Raw genomic sequence first — 26714 nt, forward strand, 5'->3', positions numbered from 1 at the left:
CTTTCTCCACCTCTCCATTGCCCTCTGTCTCTCTTCCTCCCCATTTCTTCACCTCTCCATTGCCCTCTGTCTCTCTTCCTCCCCATTTCTTCACCTCTCCATTGCCCTCTGTCTCTCTTACTCCCCCTTTCTCCACCTCTCCATTGCCCTCTGTCTCTCTTCCTCCCCATTTCTTCACCTCTCCATTGCCCTCTGTCTCTCTTCCTCCCCCTTTCTCCACCTCTCCATTGCCCTCTGTCTCTCTTCCTCCCCATTTCTTCACCTCTCCATTGCCCTCTGTCTCTCTTCCTCCCCCTTTCTTCACCTCTCCATTGCCCTCTGTCTCTCTTCCTCCCCATTTCTCCACCTCTCCATTGCCCTCTGTCTCTCTTCCTCCCCATTTCTTCACCTCTCCATTGCCCTCTGTCTCTCTTCCTCCCCATTTCTTCACCTCTCCATTGCCCTCTGTCTCTCTTCCTCCCCATTTCTTCACCTCTCCATTGCCCTCTGTCTCTCTTCCTCCCCATTTCTTCACCTCTCCATTGCCCTCTGTCTCTCTTACTCCCCCTTTCTCCACCTCTCCATTGCCCTCTGTCTCTCTTCCTCCCCATTTCTTCACCTCTCCATTGCCCTCTGTCTCTCTTCCTCCCCCTTTCTCCACCTCTCCATTCTGCCTCTCTGTCTCTCTTCCTCCCCATTTCTTCACCTCTCCATTGCCCTCTGTCTCTCTTCCTCCCCATTTCTTCACCTCTCCATTGCCCTCTGTCTCTCTTCCTCCCCATTTCTTCACCTCTCCATTGCCCTCTGTCTCTCTTCTCCCCATTTCTCCACCTCTCCATTGCCCTCTGTCTCTCTTCCTCCTTCACCTCTCCATTTCTCTCACCTCTCCATTGCCCTCTGTCTCTCTTCCTCCCCATTTCTTCACCTCTCCATTGCCCTCTGTCTCTCTTCATTTCTTCACCTCTCCATTGCCCTCTGTCTCTCTTCCTCCCCATTTTTTATCTCCATATCTGTCTCTCTTCCTCCATTTCTTCACCTCTCCATTGCCCTCTGTCTCTCTTCCTCCCCATTTCTTCACCTCTCCATTGCCCTCTGTCTCTCTTCCTCCCCATTTCTTCACCTCTCCATTGCCCTCTGTCTCTCTTCCTCCCCATTTCTTCACCTCTCCATTGCCCTCTGTCTCTCTTCCTCCCCATTTCTTCACCTCTCCATTGTCCATTTCTCACCTCTCCATTGCCCTCTGTCTCTCTTCCTCCCCATTTCTTCACCTCTCCATTGCCCTCTGTCTCTCTTCCTCCCCCTTTCTCCACCTCTCCATTGCCCTCTGTCTCTCTTCCTCCCCATTTCTTCACCTCTCCATTGCCCTCTGTCTCTCTTCCTCCCCCTTTCTTCACCTCTCCATTGCCCTCTGTCTCTCTTCCTCCCCATTTCTTCACCTCTCCATTGCCCTCTGTCTCTCTTCCTCTTCACCTCTCCATTTCTGTCTCTCTTCCTCTTTCTTCATTCCATTGCCCTCTGTCTCTCTTCCTCCCCATTTCTTCACCTCTCCATTGCCCTCTGTCTCTCTTCCTCCCCATTTCTTCACCTCTCCATTGCCCTCTGTCTCTCTTCCTCCCCATTTCTTCACCTCTCCATTGCCCTCTGTCTCTCTTCCTCCCCATTTCTTCACCTCTCCATTGCCCTCTGTCTCTCTTCCTCCCCATTTCTTCACCTCTCCATTGCCCTCTGTCTCTCTTCCTCCCCATTTCTTCACCTCTCCATTGCCCTCTGTCTCTCTTCCTCCCCATTTCTTCACCTCTCCATTGCCCTCTGTCTCTCTTCCTCCCATTTCTTCACCTCTCCATTGCCCTCTGTCTCTCTTCCTCCCATTTCTTCACCTCTCCATTGCCCTCTGTCTCTCTTCCTCCCCATTTCTTCACCTCTCCATTGCCCTCTTCTCTCTTCCTCCCCATTTCTCCATTGCCCTCTGTCTCTCTTCCTCCCCATTTCTTCACCTCTCCATTGCCCTCTGTCTCTCTTCCTCCCCATTTCTTCACCTCTCCATTGCCCTCTGTCTCTCTTCCTCCCCATTTCTTCACCTCTCCATTGCCCTCTGTCTCTCTTCCTCCCCATTTCTTCACCTCTCCATTGCCCTCTGTCTCTCTTCCTCCCCATTTCTTCACCTCTCCATTGCCCTCTGTCTCTCTTCCTCCCCATTTCTTCACCTCTCCATTGCCCTCTGTCTCTCTTTTCTTCACCTCTCCATTGCCCTCTGTCTTTTCCTCCCCATCTTCACCTCTCCATTGCCCTCTGTCTCTCTTCCTCCCCATTTCTTCACCTCTCCATTGCCCTCTGTCTCTCTTCCTCCCCATTTCTTCACCTCTCCATTGCCCTCTGTCTCTCTTCCTCCCTATTTCTTCACCTCTCCATTGCCCTCTGTCTCTCTTCCTCCCCATTTCTTCACCTCTCCATTGCCCTCTGTCTCTCTTCCTCCCCTCCATTTCTTCACTCTCTCCATTGCCCTCTGTCTCTCTTCCTCCCCATTTCTTCACCTCTCCATTGCCCTCTGTCTCTCTTCCTCCCCATTTCTTCACCTCTCCATTGCCCTCTGTCTCTCTTCCTCCCCATTTCTTCACCTCTCCATTGCCCTCTGTCTCTCTTCCTCCCCATTTTCTTCACCTCTCCATTGCCCTCTGTCTCTCTTCCTCCCCATTTCTTCACCTCTCCATTGCCCTCTGTCTCTCTTCCTCCCTATTTCTTCACCTCTCCATTGCCCTCTGTCTCTCTTCCTCCCCATTTCTTCACCTCTTTGCCTCTGTCTCTTTCTTCACCTTCACTCTCCATTGCCCTCTGTCTCTCTTCCTCCCCATTTCTTCACCTCTCCATTGCCCTCTGTCTCTCTTCCTCCCCATTTCTTCACCTCTCCATTGCCCTCTGTCTCTCTTCCTCCCCATTTCTTCACCTCTCCATTGCCCTCTGTCTCTCTTCCTCCCCATTTCTTCACCTCTCCATTGCCCTCTGTCTCTCTTCCTCCCCATTTCTTCACCTCTCCATTGCCCTCTGTCTCTCTTCCTCCCCATTTCTTCACCTCTCCATTGCCCTCTGTCTCTCTTCCTCCCCATTTCTTCACCTCTCCATTGCCCTCTGTCTCTCTTCCTCCCCATTTCTTCACCTCTCCATTGCCCTCTGTCTCTCTTCCTCCCCATTTCTTCACCTCTCCATTGCCCTCTGTCTCTCTTCCTCCCCTTCACCTTTCTCTCACCTCTCCATTGCCCTCTGTCTCTCTTCCTCCCCATTTCTTCACCTCTCCATTGCCCTCTGTCTCTTCTTTTCTTCTCCCCCCTTTCTTCTTCACCTCTCCATTGCCCTCTGTCTCTCTTCCTCCCCATTTCTTCACCTCTCCATTGCCCTCTGTCTCTCTCTCTTTCTCCACCTCCCCCTCTGTCTTTCTCCCCATTTCTTCACCTCTCCATTGCCCTCTGTCTCTCTTCCTCCCCATTTCTTCACCTCTCCATTGCCCTCTGTCTCTCTTCCTCCCCATTTCTTCACCTCTCCATTGCCCTCTGTCTCTCTTCCTCCCCATTTCTTCACCTCTCCATTGCCCTCTGTCTCTCTTCCTCCCCATTTCTTCACCTCTCCATTGCCCTCTGTCTCTCTTCCTCCCCCTTTCTTCACCTCTCCATTGCCCTCTGTCTCTCTTCCTCCCCATTTCTTCACCTCTCCATTGCCCTCTGTCTCTCTTCCTCCCCATTTCTTCACCTCTCCATTGCCCTCTGTCTCTCTTCCTCCCCATTTCTTCACCTCTCCATTGCCCTCTGTCTCTCTTCTCCCCATTTCTTTCTTGCCCTCTGTCTCCATCCCCATTTCTTCCCTCTGTCTCTCTTCCTCCCCATTTCTTCACCTCTCCATTGCCCTCTGTCTCTCTTCCTCCCCATTTCTTCACCTCTCCATTGCCCTCTGTCTCTCTTCCTCCCCCTTTCTTCACCTCTCCATTGCCCTCTGTCTCTCTTCCTCCCCATTTCTTCACCTCTCCATTGCCCTCTGTCTCTCTTCCTCCCCATTTCTTCACCTCTCCATTGCCCTCTGTCTCTCTTCCTCTCCCCTCCATTTCTTCACCTCTCCATTGCCCTCTGTCTCTCTTCCTCCCCCTTTCTTCACCTCTCCATCTGCCCCTCCCCCTCTGTCTGTCTCTTTCCTCCCCTTTCTTCACCTCTCCATTGCCCTCTGTCTCTCTTCCTCCCCATTTCTTCACCTCTCTATTGCTCTCTGTCTCTCTTCCTCTCTCTCCCCACTCTTCCACCCCTCTCTCTTCTCTCCTCTCCCTCTTCCACCACTCTGTCCCACCTCTCCCCCTCTCTCGTCTACCCTCTGCTCTTCTCTCCCCCCCTCTTCTTCCCACCTTCTCCCTCTACCCCTCCCCCTCATCTCTCCAGGAGAACCACTGTAGGCGTATAAAGATTCTGGGGGACTGTTACTACTGTGTGTCAGGTCTGACCCAACCCAAGGCAGACCATGCACACTGTTGTGTAGAGATGGGCCTGGACATGATCGACACTATCACGTGAGTCTGCACTGACCACACACACACACACACTCAGAGAGACATGGTGTTGATCCCATACTCCAGAATGAGAGGCAGAGCAGAGCATTTCTGCTGTTGTGTTGTTTTCCTGTCTTTCTGTTGAGCGGTTGGATGTCAATGCTGGAGCTCATTATCACCCAGGACAAGTGTTGCCATACACTCTCTCCTCACTTCGCTCGTACACACTCCTCTCTCCTCCCTCGCTCAAAACACTCCTCCCTCCTCCCTTGCTCATAAAATATCCTCTCTCCTCACCTCGCTCATTCACCCTCCTCTCTCCTCCCTTGCTCATACATTGTCCTCTCTCCTCACCTCGCTCATACACACTCCTCTCTCCTCCCTTGCTCATTCACTGTCATCTCTCCTCACCGCGCTCATACACACTCCTCTCTCCTCCCTCCCTAATACACATTCCTCCCTCCTCCCTTGCTCATAAATTGTCCTCTCTCCTCCCTCGCTCATTCACACTCCTCTCTCCTCCCCTGCTCATACATTGTCCTCTCTCCTCACCTCGCTCATACACACTCCTATCTCCTCCCTTGCTCATTCACAGTCCTCTCTCCTCACCTCGCTCATACACTCCTCTCTCCTCCCTCCCTCATACACATTCCTCCCTCCTCCCTTGCTCATAAATTGTCCTCTCTCCTCACCTTGCTCATTCACACTCCTCTCTCCTCCCTCTTTCCTCTTATTCCATATGGTCCTCTCTCCATATTGCCCTCTGGTCCTCTTCATCCTCATGGTCCTCCTCTCTCTCTATTCCTCCTCTGTCTCTCTTCTCCCTCTATTCCATATGGTCCTCTCTTTCATTCCTCTGTCTCTCTCTTTCTCTCTCTATTCTCTCTTTCTCTCTCCTCCCTCTGGTCTCTCTTTGTCTCTCTCTATTCCATATGGTCCTCTCCCCTCTATTCCATCTTCCTCCCTTTTCTTCATCTCCATTGGTCCTCTCTCTCACCTTCAAATACTTATGGTCCTCTCTTTCTCTCTCTAATCCATATGGTCCTCTCTTTTTCTCTCATTCCTTATGGTTCTCTCTCTTTCTCTTCTCTTTTCCTCTATTCCATATTCCTCTCTTTCTCTCTCTATTCCTCATGGTCCTCTCTTTCTCTTTCAATTCCATATTCACCTCTCTCTTTCTCTCTCTATTCCTTATGGTCCTCTCTTTCTCTCTCTATTCCTATGGTCCTCTCTTTCTCTCTCTATTCCTCATGGTCCTTTCTTTCTCTCTCTCTATTCCTTATGGTCCTCTCTTTCTCTCTCTATTCCTCATGGTCCTTTCTTTCTCTCTCTATTCCTCATGGTCCTTTCTTTCTCTCTCTATTCCTTATGGTCCTCCCTTTCTCTCTCTATTCCTTATGGTCCTCTCTTTCTCTCTCTATTCCTCATGGTCCTTTCTTTCTCTCTCTATTCCTTATGGTCCTCTCTTTCTCCCTCTATTCCATATGGTCCTTTCTTTCTCTCTCTATTCCATATGGTCCTCTCTTTCTCTCTCAAATACTTATGGTCCTCTCTTTCTCTCTCTATTCCATATGGTCCTCTCTTTTTCTCTCAATTCCTTATGGGCTTCTCTTTCTCTCGCAATTCCTTATAGTCTTCTCTTTCTCTCTCTATTCCATATGGTCCTCTCTTTTTCTCTCTATTCCTTATGGTCCTCTCTTTCTCTTTCAATTCCATATGGTCCTCTCTGTCTCTCTCTATTCCTTATGGTCCTCTCTTTCTCTCTCTATTCCATATGGTCCTCTCTTTCTCTCTCTATTCCTTATGGTCCTATCTTTTCTCTTTCTATTCCATATGGTCCTCTCTTTCTCTCTCTATTCCTTATGGTCCTCTCTTTCTCCTCTATTCCATATGGTCCTCCCTTTCTCTCTCTATTCCTTATGGTCCTCTCTTTCTCTCTCTATTCCTTATGGTCCTCTCTTTCTCTCTCTATTCCATATGGTCCTCTCTTTCTCTCTCTATTCCTTATGGTCCTCTCTTTCTCTCTCTATTCCTTATGGTCCTCTCTTTCTCTCTCTATTCCTTATGGTCCTCTCTTTCTCTCTCTATTCCTTATGGTCCTCCCTTTCTCTCTCTATTCCTTATGGTCCTCTCTTTCTCTCTCTATTCCTTATGGTCCTCTCTTTCTCTCTCTCTCTATTCCTTATAGTCTTCTCTTCCATCTCTCTCTATTCCTTATGGTCCTCTCTTTCTCCCTCTATTCCATATGGTCCTCTCTCTCTCTCTCTATTCCTTATGGTCCTCTCTTTCTCTCTCAATTCCATATGGTCCTCTCTGTCTCTCTCTATTTCTTATGGTCCTCTCTTTCTCTCTCTATTCCATATGGTCCTCTCTTTCTCTCTCTATTCCTTATGGTCTTCTCTTTTCTCTCTCTATTCCATATGGTCCTCTATTTCTCTCTCTATTCCTTATGGTCCTCTCTTTCTCCCTCTATTCCATATGGTCCTCTCTTTCTCTCTCTATTCCTTATGGTCCTCTCTTTCTCTCTCTATTCCATATGGTCCTCTCTTTCTCTCTCTATTCCCCATGGTCCTCTCTTTCTCTCTCTATTCCATTATAGTCTTTTCTCTCTCTCCATATGGTCCTCTCTCTCTCTATTCTTTATGGTCCTCCCTGTCTCTCTCTATTCCTTATGGTCCTCTCTTTCTCTCTCTATTCCTTATGGTCCTCTCTTTCTCTCTCTATTCCTTATGGTCCTCTCTTTCTCTCTCAAATACTTATGGTCCTCTCTTTCTCTCTCTATTCCATATGGTCCTCTCTTTTTCTCTCAATTCCTTATGGGCTTCTCTTTCTCTCGCAATTCCTTATAGTCTTCTCTTTCTCTCTCTATTCCATATGGTCCTCTCTTTCTCTCTCTATTCCTATGGTCCTCTCTTTCTCTTTCAATTCCATATGGTCCTCTCTGTCTCTCTCTATTCCTTATGGTCCTCTCTTTCTCTCTCTATTCCATATGGTCCTCCTTTCTCTCTCTATTCCTTATGGTCTTCTCTTTCTCTCTCTATTCCATATGGTCCTCTCTTTCTCTCTCTATTCTTTATGGTCCTCTCTTTCTCTCTCTATTCCATATGGTCCTCCCTGTCTCTCTCTATTCCTTATGGTCCTCTACTTTCTCTCTCTATTCCTTAAGGTCCTCTCTTTCTCTCTCTATTCCATATGGTCCTCTCTGTCTCTCTCTATTTCTTATGGTCCTCTCTTTCTCTCTCTATTCCATATAGTCTTCCTCTCTTTCTCTCTCTATTCTTTATGGTCCTCTCTTTCTCTCTCTATTCCATATGGTCCTCCCTGTCTCTCTCTATTCCTTATGGTCCTCTCTTTCTCTCTCTATTCCTTATGGTCCTCTCTTTCTCTCTCTATTCCATATGGTCCTCTCTGTCTCTCTCTATTTCTTATGGTCCTCTCTTTCTCTCTCTATTCCATATGGTCCTCTCTGTCTCTCTCTATTCCCCATGGTCCTCTCTTTCTCTCTCTATTCCTCTATAGTCTTCTCTTTCTCTCTCTATTCCATATGGTCCTCTCTCTCTCTATTCTTTATGGTCCTCCTGTCTCTCTCTATTCCTTATGGTCCTCTCTTTCTCTCTCTATTCCTTATGGTCCTCTCTTTCTCTCTCTATTCCTTATGGTCCTCTCTTTCTCTCTCAAATACTTATGGTCCTCTCTTTCTCTCTCTATTCCATATGGTCCTCTCTTTTTCTCTCAATTCCTTATGGGCTTCTCTTTCTCTCTCAATTCCTTATGGTCTTCTCTTTCTCTCTCTATTCCATATGGTCCTCTCTTTCTCTCTCTATTCCTTATGGTCCTCTCTTTCTCTTTCAATTCCATATGGTCCTCTCTGTCTCTCTCTATTCCTTATGGTCCTCTCTTTCTCTCTCTATTCCATATGGTCCTCTCTTTCTCTCTCTATTCCTTATAGTCTTCTCTTTCTCTCTCTATTCCATATGGTCCTCTCTTTCTCTCTCTATTCTTTATGGTCCTCTCTTTCTCTCTCTATTCCATATGGTCCTCCCTGTCTCTCTCTATTCCTTATGGTCCTCTCTTTCTCTCTCTATTCCTTAAGGTCCTCTCTTTCTCTCTCTATTCCATATGGTCCTCTCTGTCTCTCTCTATTTCTTATGGTCCTCTCTTTCTCTCTCTATTCCATATGGTCCTCTCTTTCTCTCGCAATTCCTTATAGTCTTCTCTTTCTCTCTCTATTCCATATGGTCCTCTCTTTCTCTCTCTATTCCTTATGGTCCTCTCTTTCTCCCTCTATTCCATATGGTCCTCTCTTTCTCTCTCTATTCCTTATGGTCCTATTTTTCTCTCTCTATTCCATATGGTCCTCTCTTTCTCTTTCTCTCTCTATTCCATATGGTCCTCTCTTTCTCTCTCTATTCCTTATAGTCTTCTCTTTCTCTCTCTATTCCATATGGTCCTCTCTTTCTCTCTCTATTCTTTATGGTCCTCTCTTTCTCTCTCTATTCCATATGGTCCTCCCTGTCTCTCTCTATTCCTTATGGTCCTCTCTTTCTCTCTCTATTCCTTATGGTCCTCTCTTTCTCTCGCAATTCCTTATAGTCTTCTCTTTCTCTCTCTATTCCTTATGGTCCTCTCTTTCTCCCTCTATTCCATATGGTCCTCTCTGTCTCTCTCTATTCCTTATGGTCCTCTCTTTCTCTCTCAATTCCATATGGTCCTCTCTGTCTCTCTCTATTTCTTATGGTCCTCTCTTTCTCTCTCTATTCCATATGGTCCTCTCTTTCTCTCGCAATTCCTTATAGTCTTCTCTTTCTCTCTCTATTCCATATGGTCCTCTCTTTCTCTCTCTATTCCTTATGGTCCTCTCTTTCTCCCTCTATTCCTTATAGTCTTCTCTTTCTCTCTCTATTCCATATGGTCCTCTCTTTCTCTCTCTATTCCTTATGGTCCTATTTTTCTCTCTCTATTCCATATGGTCCTCTCTTTCTCTCTCTATTCCATATGGTCCTCTCTTTCTCTCTCTATTCCTTATAGTCTTCTCTTTCTCTCTCTATTCCATATGGTCCTCTCTCTCTCTATTCTTTATGGTCCTCTCTTTCTCTCTCTATTCCATATGGTCCTCTCTTTCTCTCTCTTCCATATTCCTCTTTCTCTCTCTATTCCTTAAAGTCTTATGGTCCTCTCTTTCTCTCTCTATTCCTTATGGTCCTCTCTTTCTCCTCTATTCTCTCTCTTTCTCTCTCTATTCTTATGGTCCTCTCTTTCTCTCTCTATTCCATATGGTCCTCTCTTCTCTCTCTATTCCTTATGGTCTCTCTTTCTCTCTCTATTCCTTATGGTCCTTCTTTCTTTCTATTCTTGGTCTATTCCATATGGTCCTCTCTTTCTCTCTCTATTCCTTATGGTCCTCTCTTTCTCTCTCAATTCCATATGGTCCTCTCTGTCTCTCTCTATTCCTTATGGTCCTCTCTTTCTCTCTCTATTCCATATGGTCCTCTCTTTCTCTCTCTATTCCTTATAGTCTTCTCTTTCTCTCTCTATTCCATATGGTCCTCTCTTTCTCTCTCTATTCCTTATGGTCCTCTCTTTCTCTCTCTATTCCATATGGTCCTCTCTTTCTCTCTCTATTCCTTATGGTCCTCTTTTTCTCTCTCTATTCCATATGGTCCTCTCTTTCTCTCTCTATTCCTTATGGTCCTCTCTTTCTCTCTCTATTCCATATGGTCCTCTCTTTCTCTCTCTATTCTTTATGGTCCTCTCTTTCTCTCTCTATTCCATATGGTCCTCCCTGTCTCTCTCTATTCCTTATGGTCCTCTCTTTCTCTCTCTATTCCTTATGGTCCTCTCTTTCTCTCTCTATTCCATATGGTCCTCTCTGTCTCTCTCTATTTCTTATGGTCCTTTCTTTCTCTCTCTATTCCATATGGTCCTCTCTTTCTCTCGCAATTCCTTATAGTCTTCTCTTTCTCTCTCTATTCCATATGGTCCTCTCTTTCTCCCTCTATTCCATATGGTCCTCTCTTTCTCTCTCTATTCCTTATGGTCCTATTTTTCTCTCTCTATTCCATATGGTCCTCTCTGTCTCTCTCTATTCCCCATGGTCCTCTCTTTCTCTCTCTATTCCTTATAGTCTTCTCTTTCTCTCTCTATTCCATATGGTCCTCTCTCTCTCTATTCTTTATGGTCCTCCCTGTCTCTCTCTATTCCTTATGGTCCTCTCTTTCTCTCTCTATTCCTTATGGTCCTCTCTTTCTCTCTCTATTCCTTATGGTCCTCTCTTTCTCTCTCAAATACTTATGGTCCTCTCTTTCTCTCTCTATTCCATATGGTCCTCTCTTTTTCTCTCAATTCCTTATGGGCTTCTCTTTCTCTCGCAATTCCTTATAGTCTTCTCTTTCTCTCTCTATTCCATATGGTCCTCTCTTTCTCTCTCTATTCCTATGGTCCTCTCTTTCTCTTTCAATTCCATATGGTCCTCTCTGTCTCTCTCTATTCCTTATGGTCCTCTCTTTCTCTCTCTATTCCATATGGTCCTCTCTTTCTCTCTCTATTCCTTATAGTCTTCTCTTTCTCTCTCTATTCCATATGGTCCTCTCTTTCTCTCTCTATTCTTTATGGTCCTCTCTTTCTCTCTCTATTCCATATGGTCCTCCCTGTCTCTCTCTATTCCTTATGGTCCTCTCTTTCTCTCTCTATTCCTTATGGTCCTCTCTTTCTCTCTCTATTCCATATGGTCCTCTCTGTCTCTCTCTATTTCTTATGGTCCTCTCTTTCTCTCTCTATTCCATATGGTCCTCTCTTTCTCTCTCTATTCCTTATAGTCTTCTCTTTCTCTCTCTATTCCATATGGTCCTCTCTTTCTCTCTCTATTCCTTATGGTCCTCTCTTTCTCCCTCTATTCCATATGGTCCTCTCTTTCTCTCTCTATTCCTTATGGTCCTATTTTTCTCTCTCTATTCCATATGGTCCCCTCTTTCTCTCTCTATTCCATATGGTCCTCTCTTTCTCTCTCTATTCCTTATAGTCTTCTCTTTCTCTCTCTATTCCATATGGTCCTCTCTTTCTCTCTCTATTCTTTATGGTCCTCTCTTTCTCTCTCTATTCCATATGGTCCTCCCTGTCTCTCTCTATTCCTTATGGTCCTCTCTTTCTCTCTCTATTCCTTATGGTCCTCTCTTTCTCTCTCAATTCCTTATAGTCTTCTCTTTCTCTCTCTATTCCTTATGGTCCTCTCTTTCTCCCTCTATTCCATATGGTCCTCTCTGTCTCTCTCTATTCCTTATGGTCCTCTCTTTCTCTCTCAATTCCATATGGTCCTCTCTGTCTCTCTCTATTTCTTATGGTCCTCTCTTTCTCTCTCTATTCCATATGGTCCTCTCTTTCTCTCTGGTCCTCTCTTTCTCTCTCTTATTCCTTATAGTCTTCTCTTTCTCTCTCTATTCCATATGGTCCTCTCTTTCTCTCTCTATTCCTTATGGTCCTCTCTTTCTCCCTCTATTCCTTATAGTCTTCTCTTTCTCTCTCTATTCCATATGGTCCTCTCTTTCTCTCTCTATTCCTTATGGTCCTATTTTTCTCTCTCTATTCCATATGGTCCTCTCTTTCTCTCTCTATTCCATATGGTCCTCTCTTTCTCTCTCTATTCCTTATAGTCTTCTCTTTCTCTCTCTATTCCATATGGTCCTCTCTCTCTCTATTCTTTATGGTCCTCTCTTTCTCTCTCTATTCCATATGGTCCTCCCTGTCTCTCTCTATTCCTTATGGTCCTCTCTTTCTCTCTCTATTCCTTATGGTCCTCTCTTTCTCTCTCTATTCCATATGGTCCTCTCTTTCTCTTTCTATTCCATATGGTCCTCTCTGTCTCTCTCTATTCCTTATGGTCCTCTCTTTCTCTCTCAATTCCATATGGTCCTCTCTGTCTCTCAAATCCTATTCCTTAAAGTCTTCTCTTTCTCTCTCTATTCCATATGGTCCTCTCTCTTTCTCTCTCTCTTTTCCTTATGGTCTCTCTTTCTCTCTATTCCTTATGGTCCTATTTTTCTCTCTCTATTCCATATGGTCCTATTTTTCTCTCTCTATTCCATATGGTCCTCTCTGTCTCTCTCTATTCCATATGGTCCTCTCTTTCTCTCTCTATTCCTTATGGTCCTCTCTTTCTCTCTCTATTCCATATGGTCCTCTCTTTCTCTCTCTATTCCATATGGTCCTCTCTGTCTCTCTTTATTCCTTATGGTCCTCTCTTTCTCTCTCAATTCCATATGGTCCTCTCTGTCTCTCTCTATTCCTTATGGTCCTCTCTTTCTCTCTCTATTCCATATGGTCCTCTCTTTCTCTCTCTATTCCTTATAGTCTTCTCTTTCTCTCTCTATTCCATATGGTCCTCTCTTTCTCTCTCTATTCCTTATGGTCCTCTCTTTCTCCCTCTATTCCATATGGTCCTCTCTTTCTCTCTCTATTCCTTATGGTCCTATTTTTCTCTCTCTATTCCATATGGTCCTCTTTGTCTCTCTCTATTCCTCATGGTCCTCTCTTTCTCTCTCTATTCCTTATGGTCCTCTCTTTCTCTCTCTATTCCATATGGTCCTCTCTTTCTCTCTCTATTCCTTATGGTCCTCTCTTTCTCTCTCTATTCCTTATGGTCCTCTCTTTCTCTCTCTATTCCATATGGTCCTCTCTGTCTCTCTCTATTTCTTATGGTCCTTTCTTTCTCTCTCTATTCCATATGGTCCTCTCTTTCTTCTATTCTTATAGTCTCTCTTTCTCTCTCTATTCCATATGGTCCTCTCTTTCTCTCTCTATTCCTTATGGTCCTCTCTTTCTCCCTCTATTCCATATGGTCCTCTCTTTCTCTCTCTATTCCTTATGGTCCTATTTTTCTCTCTCTATTCCATATGGTCCTCTCTGTCTCTCTCTATTCCCCATGGTCCTCTCTTTCTCTCTCTATTCCTTATGGTCCTCTCTTTCTCTCTCTATTCCATATGGTCCTCTCTGTCTCTCTTTATTCCTTATGGTCCTCTCTTTCTCTCTCATTCCATATGGTCCTCTCTGTCTCTCTCTATTCCTTATGGTCCTCTCTGTTCTCTCTATTCCTTATGGTCCTCTCTTTCTCTCTCTATTCCATATAGTCTTCTCTTTCTCTCTCTATTCCTTATGGTCCTCTCTTTCTCCCTCTATTCCATATGGTCCTCTCTTTCTCTCTCTATTCCTTATGGTCCTCTCTTTCTCTCTCTATTCCATATGGTCCTCTCTTTTTTTCTTTTTTCTCTCTCTATTCCATCTCTCTGTCTCTCTCTATTCCTTATGGTCCTCTCTTTCTCTCTCTATTCCATATGGTCCTCTCTTCTCTCTTTATTCCTTATGGTCCTCTCTTTCTCTCTCAATTCCATATGGTCCTCTCTGTCTCTCTCTATTCCTTATGGTCCTTATGGCTCTCTGTCTCTCTCTATTCCTTATGGTCCTCTCTTTCTCTCTCTATTCCATATAGTCTTCTCTTTCTCTCTCTATTCCTTATGGTCCTCTCTTTCTCTCTCTATTCCATATGGTCCTCTCTTTCTCTCTCTATTCCTTATGGTCCTCTCTTTCTCTCTCTATTCCATATAGTCCTCTCTCTTTCTCTCTCTATTCTCTCTATTCCTTATGGTCCTCTCTTTCTCTCTCTATTCCTTATGGTCCTCTCTTTCTCTCTCTATTCCATATGGTCCTCTCTGTCTCTCTCTATTCCTTATGGTCCTCTCTTTCTCTCTCTATTCCATATGGTCCTCTCTTTCTCTCTCTATTCCTTATAGTCTTCTCTTTTCTCTCTCTATTCCATATGGTCCTCTCTTTCTCTCTCTATTCCATTATGGTCCTCTCTTTCTCTCTCTATTCCATATGGTCCTCTCTGTCTCTCTCTATTCCCCATGGTCCTCTCTTTCTCTCTCTATTCCTTATGGTCCTCTCTTTCTCTCTCTATTCCATATGGTCCTCTCTGTCTCTCTTTATTCCTTATGGTCCTCTCTTTCTCTCTCTATTCCATATGGTCCTCTCTTTCTCTCTCTATTCCTTATGGTCCTCTCTGTCTCTCTCTATTCCTTATGGTCCTCTCTTTCTCTCTCTATTCCATATGGTCTTCTCTTTCTCTCTCTATTCCTTATGGTCCTCTCTTTCTCTCTCTATTCCATATGGTCCTCTCTTTCTCTCTCTATTCCTTATGGTCCTCTCTTTCTCTCTCTATTCCATATAGTCCTCTCTTTTTTTCCTTTGGACTATTCCATATGGACCTCTCTTTCTCTCTCTATTCCTTATGGTCCTTCTCTTTCTCTCTCTATTCCATATGGTCCTCTCTTTCTCTCTCTATTCCTTATGGTCCTCTCTTTCTCTCTCAATTCCATATGGTCCTCTCTGTCTCTCTCTATTCCTTATGGTCCTCTCTTTCTCTCTCTATTCCATATGGTCCTCTCTTTCTCTCTCTATTCCTTATGGTCCTCTCTTTCTCTCTCTATTCCTTATGGTCCTTCTTTCTCTCTCTATTCCATATGGTCTCTCTTTCTCTCTCTCTCTATTCCTTATGGTCCTCTCTTTCTCTCCTCTCTTTTCCATTCCTTATGGTCCTCTCTTTCTCTCTCTATTCCTTATGGTCCTCTCTTTCTCTCTCTATTCCATATGGTCCTCTCTTTCTCTCTCTATTCCTTATGGTCCTCTCTTTCTCTCTCTATTCCTTATGGTCCTCTCTTTCTCTCTCTATTCCTTATGGTCCTCTCTTTCTCTCTCTATTCCTTATAGTCCTCTCTTTCTCTCTCTATTCCATATGGTCCTCTCTTTCTCTCTCTATTCCTTATGGTCCTCTCTTTCTCTCTCTATTCCATATGGTCCTCTCTTTCTCTCTCTATTCCTTATGGTCCTCTCTTTCTCTCTCTATTCCATATGGTCCTCTCTGTCTCTCTCTATTCCTTATGGTCCTCTCTTTCTCTCTCTATTCCATATGGTCCTCTCTTTCTCTCTCTATTCCTTATAGTCTTCTCTTTCTCTCTCTATTCCATATGGTCCTCTCTTTCTCTCTCTATTCCTTATGGTCCTCTCTTTCTCTCTCTATTCCATATGGTCCTCTCTTTCTCTCTCTATTCCTTATGGTCCTCTCTTTCTCTCTCTATTCCTTATGGTCCTCTCTTTCTCTCTCTATTCCTTATGGTCCTCTCTTTCTCTCTCTATTCCTTATGGTCCTCTCTTTCTCTCTCTATTCCTTATGGTCCTCTCTTTCTCTCTCTATTCCATATGGTCCTTTCTTTCTCTCTCTATTCCTTATGGTCCTCTCTTTCTCTCTCTATTCCATATGGTCTCTCTCTATTCTCTCTCTTTCTCTCTCTATTCCATATGGTCCTCTCTTTCTCTCTATTCCATATGGTCCTCTCTTTCTCTCTCTATTCCATATGGTCCTCTCTTTCTCTCTCTATTCCATATGGTCCTCTCTTTCTCTCTCTATTCCTTATGGTCCTCTCTTTCTCTCTCTATTCCTTATGGTCCTCTCTTTCTCTCTCTATTCCATATGGTCTTCTCTTTCTCTCTCTATTCCTGATGGTCCTCTTTCTCTATTCCTTATGGTCTCTCTTTCTCCCTCTATTCCATATGGTCCTCTCTGTCTCTCTCTATTCCTTATGGTCCTCTCTTTCTCTCTCTATTCCATTCCATGGTCCTCTCTTTCTCTCTCTATTCCTTATAGTCTTCTCTTTCTCTCTCTATTCCATATGGTCCTCTCTGTCTCTCTCTATTCCTTATGGTCCTCTCTTTCTCTCTCTATTCCATATGGTCCTCCCTTTCTCTCTCTATTCCTTATGGTCATCTCTTTCTCTCTCTATTCCATATGGTCCTCTCTTTCTCTCTCTATTCCATATGGTCCTCTCTGTCTCTCTCTATTCCTTATGGTCCTCTCTTTCTCTCTCTATTCCTTATGGTCCTCTCTTTCTCTCTCTATTCCATATGGTCCTCTCTGTCTCTCTCTATTTCTTATGGTCCTCTCTTTCTCTCTCTATTCCATATGGTCCTCTCTTTCTCTCTCAATTCCTTATGGTCTTCTCTTTCTCTCTCTATTCCATATGGTCCTCTCTTTCTCTCTCTATTCCTTATGGTCCTCTCTTTCTCCCTCTATTCCATATGGTCCTCTCTTTCTCTCTCTATTCCTTATGGTCCTATTTTTCTCTCTCTATTCCATATGGTCCTCTCTGTCTCTCTCTATTCCCCTTGGTCCTCTCTTTCTCTCTCTATTCCTTATAGTCTTCTCTTTCTCTCTCTATTCCATATGGTCCTCTATTTCTCTCTCTATTCCTTATGGTCCTCTCTTTCTCCCTCTATTCCATATGGTCCTCTCTTTCTCTTTCAATTCCATATGGTCCTCTCTGTCTCTCTCTATTCCTTATGGTCCTCTCTTTCTCTCTCTATTCCATATGGTCCTCTCTTTCTCTCTCTATTCCTTATGGTCCTCTCTTTCTCCTCTATTCCATATGGTCCTCTCTTTCTCTCTCTATTCCTTATGGTCCTCTCTTTCTCTCTCTATTCCATATAGTCCTCTTTTTTTCTATTCCACATGGTCCTCTCTTCTCTCTCCTATGGTCCTCTCTTTCTCTCTCTATTCCATATGGTCCTCTCTTTCTCTCTCTATTCCTTATGGTCCTCTCTTCTCTCTCTTCCATATGGTCCTCTCTTTCTCTCTCTATTCCATATGGTCCTCTCTTTCTCTCTCAATTCCTTATAGTCTTCTCTTTCTCTCTCTATTCCATATGGTCCTCTCTTTCTCTCTCTATTCCTTATGGTCCTCTCTTTCTCCCTCTATTCCATATGGTCCTCCTTTCTCTCTCTATTCCTTATGGTCCTCTCTTTCTCTCTCTATTCCATATGGTCCTCTCTTTTTTCTATTCTATTCCACATGGACCTCTCTGTCTCTCTCTATTCCTTATGGTCCTCTCTTTCTCTCTCTATTCCTTATGGTCCTCTCTTTCTTCTCTATTCCCTCTCTGTCTCTCTCTATTCCATATGGTCCTCTCTGTCTCTCTCTATTTCTTATGGTCCTTTCTTTCTCTCTCTATTCCATATGGTCCTCTCTTTCTCTCGCAATTCCTTATAGTCTTCTCTTTCTCTCTCTATTCCATATGGTCCTCTCTTTCTCTCTCTATTCCTTATGGTCCTCTCTTTCTCCCTCTATTCCATATGGTCCTCTCTTTCTCTCTCTATTCCTTATGGTCCTATTTTTCTCTCTCTATTCCATATGGTCCTCTCTGTCTCTCTCTATTCCCCATGGTCCTCTCTTTCTCTCTCTATTCCTTATGGTCCTCTCTTTCTCTCTCTATTCCATATGGTCCTCTCTGTCTCTCTCTATTCCTTATGGTCCTCTCTTTCTCTCTCAATTCCATATGGTCCTCTCTTTCTCTCTCTATTCCATATGGTCCTCTCTGTCTCTCTCTATTCCTTATGGTCCTCTCTTTCTCTCTCTATTCCATATAGTCTTCTCTTTCTCTCTCTATTCCTTATGGTCCTCTCTTTCTCCCTCTATTCCATATGGTCCTCTCTTTCTCTCTCTATTCCTTATGGTCCTCTCTTTCTCTCTCTATTCCATATAGTCCTCTCTTTTTCTATTCCACATGGACCTCTCTGTCTCTCTCTATTCCTTATGGTCCTCTCTTTCTCTCTCTATTCCATATGGTCCTCTCTGTCTCTCTTTATTCCTTATGGTCCTCTCTTTCTCTCTCAATTCCATATGGTCCTCTCTTTCTCTCTCTATTCCTTATGGTCCTCTCTTTCTCTCTCTATTCCTTATGGTCCTCTCTTTCTCTCTCTATTCCATATAGTCTTCTTTCTCTCTCTTATTCCTTATGGTCCTCTCTTTCTCTCTCAATTCCATATGGTCCTCTCTTTCTCTCTCTATTCCTTATGGTCCTCTCTTTCTCTCTCTATTCCATATGGTCCTCTCTTTCTCTCTCTATTCCTTATAGTCTTCTCTTTCTCTCTCTATTCCATATGGTCCTCTCTTTCTCTCTCTATTCCTTATGGTCCTCTCTTTCTCCCTCTATTCCATATGGTCCTCTCTTTCTCTCTCTATTCCTTATGGTCCTCTCTTTCTCTCTCTATTCCATATAGTCCTCTCTTTTTCTTTCTATTCCACATGGACCTCTCTGTCTCTCTCTATTCCTTATGGTCCTCTCTTTCTCTCTCTATTCCTTATGGTCCTCTCTTTCTCTCTCTATTCCATATGGTCCTCTCTTTCTCTCTCTATTCCATATGGTCTTCTCTTTCTCTCTCTATTCCATATGGTCCTCTTTCTCTCTCTATTCCATATGGTCCTCTCTTTCTCTCTCTATTCCTTATGGTCCTCTCTTTCTCTCTCTATTCCATATGGTCCTCTCTTTCTCTCTCTATTCCATATGGTCCTCTCTTTCTCTCTCTATTCCTCTCTCTTTCTCTCTCTATTCCTTATGGTCCTCTCTTTCTCTCTCTATTCCATATGGTCCTCTCTCTCTCTATTCTTTATGGTCCTCCCTTTCTCTCTCTATTCCTTATGGTCCTCTCTTTCTCTCTCTATTCCTTATGGTCCTCTCTTTCTCTCTATTCCTTATGGTCCTCTCTTTCTCTCTCTATTCCTTATGGTCCTCTCTTTCTCTCTCTATTCCTTATGGTCCTCTCTTTCTCTCTCTATTCCATATGGTCCTCTCTTTCTCTCTCTATTCCTTATGGTCCTCTCTTTCTCTCTCTATTCCATATGGTCCTCTCTTTCTCTCTCTATTCCATATGGTCCTCTCTTTCTCTCTCTATTCCATATGGTCCTCTCTTTCTCTCTCTATTCCATATGGTCCTCTCTTTCTCTCTCCATTCCATATGGTCCTCTCTTTCTCTCTCTATTCCATATGGTCCTCTCTGTCTCTCTCTATTCCATATGGTCCTCTCTTTCTCTCTCTATTCCATATGGTCCTCTCTTTCTCTCTCTATTCCATATGGTCCTCTCTTTCTCTCTCTATTCCATATGGTCCTCTCTTTCTCTCTCTATTCCATATGGTCCTCTCTTTCTCTCTCTATTCCATATGGTCCTCTCTTTCTCTCTCTATTCCATATGGTCCTCTCTGTCTCTCTCTATTCCATATGGTCCTCTCTTTCTCTCTCTATTCCATATGGTCTTCTCTGTCTCTCTTTATTCCTTATGGTCCTCTCTTTCTCTCTCAATTCCATATGGTCCTCTCTTTCTCTCTCTATTCCATATGGTCCTCTCTTTCTCTCTCCATTCCATATGGTCCTCTCTGTCTCTCTCTATTCCTTATGGTCCTCTCTTTCTCTCTCTTTCTCTCTCTATTCCTTATGGTCCTCTCTTTCTCCCTCTATTCCATATGGTCCTCTCTTTCTCTCTCTATTCCTTATGGTCCTATTTTTCTCTCTCTATTCCATATGGTCCTCTCTGTCTCTCTCTATTCCCCTTGGTCCTCTCTTTCTCTCTCTATTCCTTATAGTCTTCTCTTTCTCTCTCTATTCCATATGGTCCTCTATTTCTCTCTCTATTCCTTATGGTCCTCTCTTTCTCCCTCTATTCCATATGGTCCTCTCTTTCTCTCTCTATTCCTTATGGTCCTATTTTTCTCTCTCTATTCCATATGGTCCTCTCTGTCTCTCTCTATTCCATATAGTCTTCTTTTCTCTCTCTATTCCATATAGTCCTCTCTTTTTTTCTATTCCACATGGACCTCTCTGTCTCTCTCTATTCCTTATGGTCCTCTCTTTCTCTCTCTATTCCATATGGTCCTCTCTGTCTCTCTTTATTCCTTATGGTCCTCTCTTTCTCTCTCAATTCCATATGGTCCTCTCTGTCTCTCTCTATTCCTTATGGTCCTCTCTTTCTCTCTCTATTCCTTATGGTCCTCTCTTTCTCTCTCTCTATTCCATATAGTCTTCTCTTTCTCTCTCTATTCCTTATGGTCCTCTCTTTCTCCCTCTATTCCATATATGGTCCTCCCTTTCTCTCTCTATTCCTTATGGTCCTCTCTTTCTCTCTCTATTCCATATAGTCCTCTCTTTTTTTTCTATTCCACATGGACCTCTCTTCTCTCTCTATTCCTTATGGTCCTCTCTTTCTCTCTCTATTCCTTATGGTCCTCTCTTTCTCTCTCTATTCCATATGGTCCTCTCTTCTCTCTCTATTTCTTATGGTCCTTTCTTTCTCTCTCTATTCCATATGGTCCTCTCTTTCTCTCTATTCCTTATAGTCTTCTCTTTCTCTCTCTATTCCATATGGTCCTCTCTTTCTCTCTCTATTCCTTATGGTCCTCTCTTTCTCCCTCTATTCCATATGGTCCTCTCTTTCTCTCTCTATTCCTTATGGTCCTATTTTTCTCTCTCTATTCCATATGGTCCTCTCTGTCTCTCTCTATTCCCCATGGTCCTCTCTTTCTCTCTCTATTCCCTATGGTCCTCTCTTTCTCTCTCTATTCCATATGGTCCTCTCTGTCTCTCTTTATTCCTTATGGTCCTCTCTTTCTCTCTCAATTCCATATGGTCCTCTCTGTCTCTCTCTATTCCTTATGGTCCTCTCTTTCTCTCTCTATTCCATATGGTCCTCTCTTTCTCTCTCTATTCATTATAGTCTTCTCTTTCTCTCTCTATTCCATATGGTCCTCTCTTTCTCTCTCTATTCCTTATGGTCCTCTCTTTCTCCCTCTATTCCATATGGTCCTCTCTTTCTCTCTCTATTCCTTATGGTCCTCTCTTTCTCTCTCTATTCCATATAGTCCTCTCTTTTTCTCTATTCTCTTTTTTCTCTATGGACCTCTCTGTCTCTCTCTATTCCTTATGGTCCTCTCTTTCTCTCTCTATTCCTTATGGTCCTCTCTTTCTCTCTCTATTCCTTATGGTCCTCTCTTTCTCTCTCTATTCCATATGGTCTTCTCTTTCTCTCTCTATTCCTGATGGTCTCTCTCTCTATTCCATATGGTCCTCTCTTTCTCTCTCCATTCTCTCTCCATTCCATATGGTCCTCTCTGTCTCTCTCTATTCCATATGGTCCTCTCTTTCTCTCTCTATTCCATATGGTCCTCTCTTTCTCTCTCTATTCCATATGGTCCTCTCTTTCTCTCTCCATTCCATATGGTCCTCTCTTTCTCTCTCTATTCCATATGGTCCTCTCTTTCTCTCTCTCTCTTTATTCCATATGGTCCTCTCTTTCTCTCTCTATTCCTGATGGTCCTCTCTCTCTATTCCATATGGTCCTCTCTTTCTCTCTCTATTCCATATGGTCCTCTCTTTCTCTCTCTATTCCATATGGTCCTCTCTTTCTCTCTCTATTCCATATGGTCCTCTCTTTCTCTCTCTATTCCATATGGTCCTCTCTTTCTCTCTCTATTCCATATGGTCCTCTCTGTCTCTCTCTATTCCATATGGTCCTCTCTTTCTCTCTCTATTCCATATGGTCCTCTCTTTCTCTCTCTATTCCATATGGTCCTCTCTGTCTCTCTCTATTCCATATGGTCCTCTCTTTCTCTCTCTATTCTCTCTCTTTCTCTCTCCATTCCATATGGTCCTCTCTTTCTCTCTCTATTCCATATGGTCCTCTCTTTCTCTCTCTATTCCATATGGTCCTCTCTTTCTCTCTCTATTCCATATGGTCCTCTCTGTCTCTCTCCATTCCATATGGTCCTCTCTGTCTCTCTCTATTCCATATGGTCCTCTCTTTCTCTCTCCATTCCATATGGTCCTCTCTTTCTCTCTCTTTCTCTCTCTATTCCATATGGTCCTCTCTTTCTCTCTCTATTCCATATGGTCCTCTCTTTCTCTCTCCATTCCATATGGTCCTCTCTTTCTCTCTCTATTCCATATGGTCCTCTCTTTCTCTCTCTATTCCTGATGGTCCTCTCTTTCTCTCTCTATTCCATATGGTCCTCTCTGTCTCTCTCCATTCCATATGGTCCTCTCTTTCTCTCTCTATTCCATATGGTCCTCTCTTTCTCTCTCTATTCCTGATGGTCCTCTCTCTCTATTCCATATGGTCCTCTCTGTCTCTCTCCATTCCATATGGTCCTCTCTTTCTCTCTCTATTCCTGATGGTCCTCTCTCTCTATTCCATATGGTCCTCTCTGTCTCTCCATTCCATATGGTCCTCTCTTTCTCTCTCTATTCCATATGGTCCTCTCTTTCTCTCTCTATTCCATATGGTCCTCTCTTTCTCTCTCTATTCCATATGGTCCTCTCTGTCTCTCTCCATTCCATATGGTCCTCTCTTTCTCTCTCTATTCCATATGGTCCTCTCTTTCTCTCTCTATTCCTTATGGTCCTCTCTCTCTATTCCATATGGTCCTCTCTGTCTCTCTCTATTCCATATGGTCCTCTCTTTCTCTCTCTATTCCATATGGTCCTCTCTTTCTCTCTCTATTCCATATGGTCCTCTCTGTCTCTCTCTATTCCATATGGTCCTCTCTTTCTCTCTCTATTCCATATGGTCTTCTCTTTCTCTCTTTATTCCTTATGGTCCTCTCTTTCTCTCTCAATTCCATATGGTCCTCTCTGTCTCTCTCTATTCCATATGGTCCTCTCTTTCTCTCTCTATTCCATATGGTCCTCTCTTTCTCTTTCAATTCCATATGGTCCTCTCTTTCTCTCTCTATTCCTTATGGTCCTCTCTTTCTCCCTCTATTCCATATGGTCCTCTCTTTCTCTCTCTATTCCTTATGGTCCTATTTTTCTCTCTCTATTCCATATGGTCCTCTCTTTCTCTCTCTATTCCTTATGGTCCTCTCTTTCTCTCTCTATTCCATATGGTCCTCTCTTTCTCTCTCTATTCCTTATGGTCCTCTCTTTCTCTCTCTATTCCATATGGTCCTCTCTGTCTCTCTCTATTCTTATGGTCCTCTCTTTCTCTCTCTATTCCTTATGGTCCTCTCTTTCTCTCTCTATTCCATATGGTCCTCTCTGTCTCTCTTTATTCCTTATGGTCCTCTCTTTCTCTCTCATTCCATATGGTCCTCTCTTTCTCTCTCTATTCCTTATGGTCCTCTCTGTCTCTCTCTATTCCTTATGGTCCTCTCTTTCTCTCTCTATTCCATATGGTCTTCTCTTTCTCTCTCTATTCCATATAGTCCTCTCTTTTTTTCTATTCCACATGGACCTCTCTGTCTCTCTCTATTCCTTATGGTCCTCTCTTTCTCTCTCTATTCCATATGGTCCTCTCTGTCTCTCTTTATTCCTTATGGTCCTCTCTTTCTCTCTCAATTCCATATGGTCCTCTCTGTCTCTCTCTATTCCTTATGGTCCTCTCTGTCTCTCTCTATTCCTTATGGTCCTCTCTTTCTCTCTCTATTCCATATAGTCTTCTCTTTCTCTCTCTATTCCTTATGGTCCTCTCTTTCTCCTCTATTCCATATGGTCCTCTCTTTCTCTCTCTATTCCTTATGGTCCTCTCTTTCTCTCTCTATTCCATATAGTCCTCTCTTTTTTTCTATTCCACATGGACCTCTCTGTCTCTCTCTATTCCTTATGGTCCTCTCTTTCTCTCTCTATTCCATATGGTCCTCTCTTTCTCTCTCTATTCCATATGGTCCTCTCTTTCTCTCTCTATTCCATATGGTCCTCTCTTTCTCTCTCTATTCCATATGGTCCTCTCTCTTTCTCCTTATAGTCTTTCTTTCATTCCATATGGTCCTCTCTTTCTCTCTCTATTCCTTATGGTCCTCTCTTTCTCCCTCTATTCCATATGGTCCTCTCTTTCTCTCTCTATTCCTTATGGTCCTATTTTTCTCTCTCTATTCCATATGGTCCTCTCTGTCTCTCTCTATTCCCCATGGTCCTCTCTTTCTCTCTCTATTCCCTATGGTCCTCTCTTTCTCTCTCTATTCCATATGGTCCTCTCTGTCTCTCTTTATTCCTTATGGTCCTCTCTTTCTCTCTCAATTCCATATGGTCCTCTCTGTCTCTCTCTATTCCTTATGGTCCTCTCTTTCTCTCTCTATTCCATATGGTCCTCTCTTTCTCTCTCTATTCATTATATATAGTCTTCTCTTTCTCTCTCTATTCCATATGGTCCTCTCTTTCTCTCTCTATTCCTCCTCTCTTTCTCCTCTATTCCATATGGTCCTCTCTTTCTCTCTCTATTCCTTATGGTCCTCTCTTTCTCTCTCTATTCCATATAGTCCTCTCTTTTTTTCTATTCCATGGTCCTCTCTGTCTCTCTCTATTCCTTATGGTCCTCTCTTTCTCTCTCTATTCCATATGGTCCTCTCTTTCTCTCTCTATTCCATATGGTCCTCTCTTTCTCTCTCTATTCCATATGGTCCTCTCTTTCTCTCTCTATTCCTGATGGTCCTCTCTCTCTATTCCATATGGTCCTCTCTTTCTCTCTCCATTCCATATGGTCCTCTCTGTCTCTCTCTCTCTATTCCATATGGTCCTCTCTTTCTCTCTCTATTCCTGATGGTCCTCTCTCTCTATTCCATATGGTCCTCTCTTTCTCTCTCCATTCCATATGGTCCTCTCTTTCTCTCTCTATTCCATATGGTCCTCTCTTTCTCTCTCTATTCCATATGGTCCTCTCTTTCTCTCTCTATTCCATATGGTCCTCTCTTTCTCTCTCTATTCCATATGGTCCTCTCTTTCTCTCTCTATTCCATATGGTCCTCTCTTTCTCTCTCTATTCCATATGGTCCTCTCTTTCTCTCTCTATTCCATATGGTCCTCTCTTTCTCTCTCTATTCCATATGGTCCTCTCTTTCTCTCTCTATTCCATATGGTCCTCTCTTTCTCTCTCTATTCCATATGGTCCTCTCTTTCTCTCTCTATTCCATATGGTCCTCTCTTTCTCTCTCTATTCCATATGGTCCTCTCTTTCTCTCTCTATTCCATATGGTCCTCTCTTTCTCTCTCTATTCCATATGGTCCTCTCTTTCTCTCTCTATTCCATATGGTCCTCTCTTTCTCTCTCTATTCCATATGGTCCTCTCTTTCTCTCTCTATTCCATATGGTCCTCTCTTTCTCTCTCTATTCCATATGGTCCTCTCTTTCTCTCTCTATTCCATATGGTCCTCTCTTTCTCTCTCTATTCCATATGGTCCTCTCTTTCTCTCTCTATTCCATATGGTCCTCTCTTTCTCTCTCTATTCCATATGGTCCTCTCTTTCTCTCTCTATTCCATATGGTCCTCTCTGTCTCTCTCCATTCCATATGGTCCTCTCGTTCTCTCTCTATTCCATATGGTCCTCTCTTTCTCTCTCTATTCCATATGGTCCTCTCTTTCTCTCTCTATTCCATATGGTCCTCTCTTTCTCTCTCTATTCCATATGGTCCTCTCTTTCTCTCTCTATTCCATATGGTCCTCTCTTTCTCTCTCTATTCCATATGGTCCTCTCTTTCTCTCTCTATTCCATATGGTCCTCTCTTTCTCTCTCCATTCCATATGGTCCTCTTTCTCTCTATTCCATATGGTCCTCTCTTTCTCTCTCCATTCCATATGGTCCTCTCTGTCTCTCTCTATTCCATATGGTCCTCTCTGTCTCTCTCTATTCCATATGGTCCTCTCTTTCTCTCTCTATTCCATATGGTCCTCTCTTTCTCTCTCTATTCCATATGGTCCTCTCTGTCTCTCTCTATTCCATATGGTCCTCTCTCTTCCATATGGTCTCTCTGTCTCTCTCTATTCCATATGGTCCTCTCTGTCTCTCTCTATTCCATATGGTCCTCTCTGTCTCTCTCTATTCCATATGGTCCTCTCTGTCTCTCTCTATTCCATATGGTCCTCTCTGTCTCTCTCTATTCCATATGGTCCTCTCTGTCTCTCTCTATTCCATATGGTCCTCTCTGTCTCTCTCTATTCCATATGGTCCTCTCTGGGTCCTCTCTTTCTCTCTCTATTCCATATGGTCCTCTCTGTCTCTCTCTATTCCATATGGTCCTCTCTCTGTCTCTCTATTCCATATGGTCCTCTCTGTCTCTCTCTATTCCATATGGTCCTCTCTGTCTCTCTCTATTCCATATGGTCCTCTCTGTCTCTCTCTATTCCATATGGTCCTCTCTGTCTCTCTCTATTCCATATGGTCCTCTCTGTCTCTCTCTATTCCATATGGTCCTCTCTTTCTCTCTCTATTCCATATGGTCCTCTCTGTCTCTCTCTATTCCATATGGTCCTCTCTGTCTCTCTCTATTCCATATGGTCCTCTCTGTCTCTCTCTATTCCATATGGTCCTCTCTCTCTCTATTCCATATGGTCTCTCTCTATTCCATATGGTCCTCTCTGTC

The 26714-nt window shown here is 43.6% G+C and overlaps 1 protein-coding gene across 1 annotated transcript in view; it reads left to right on the forward strand.

Moving 5' to 3' along the window:
• The window catches only part of adcy1a (adenylate cyclase 1a), a 237776-nt gene that overhangs the window by 135882 nt on the left and 75180 nt on the right, over positions 1-26714 (forward strand). The window contains exon 5 of the mRNA XM_052461503.1: positions 4392-4519. Coding sequence (XP_052317463.1) covers positions 4392-4519 — 128 coding nt within the window. The remainder of the gene's footprint in view (positions 1-4391; positions 4520-26714) is intronic.

Source organism: Oncorhynchus keta, chromosome 1 (assembly GCF_023373465.1).
Source record: "Oncorhynchus keta strain PuntledgeMale-10-30-2019 chromosome 1, Oket_V2, whole genome shotgun sequence".
Classification (NCBI taxonomy): domain Eukaryota; kingdom Metazoa; phylum Chordata; class Actinopteri; order Salmoniformes; family Salmonidae; genus Oncorhynchus; species Oncorhynchus keta.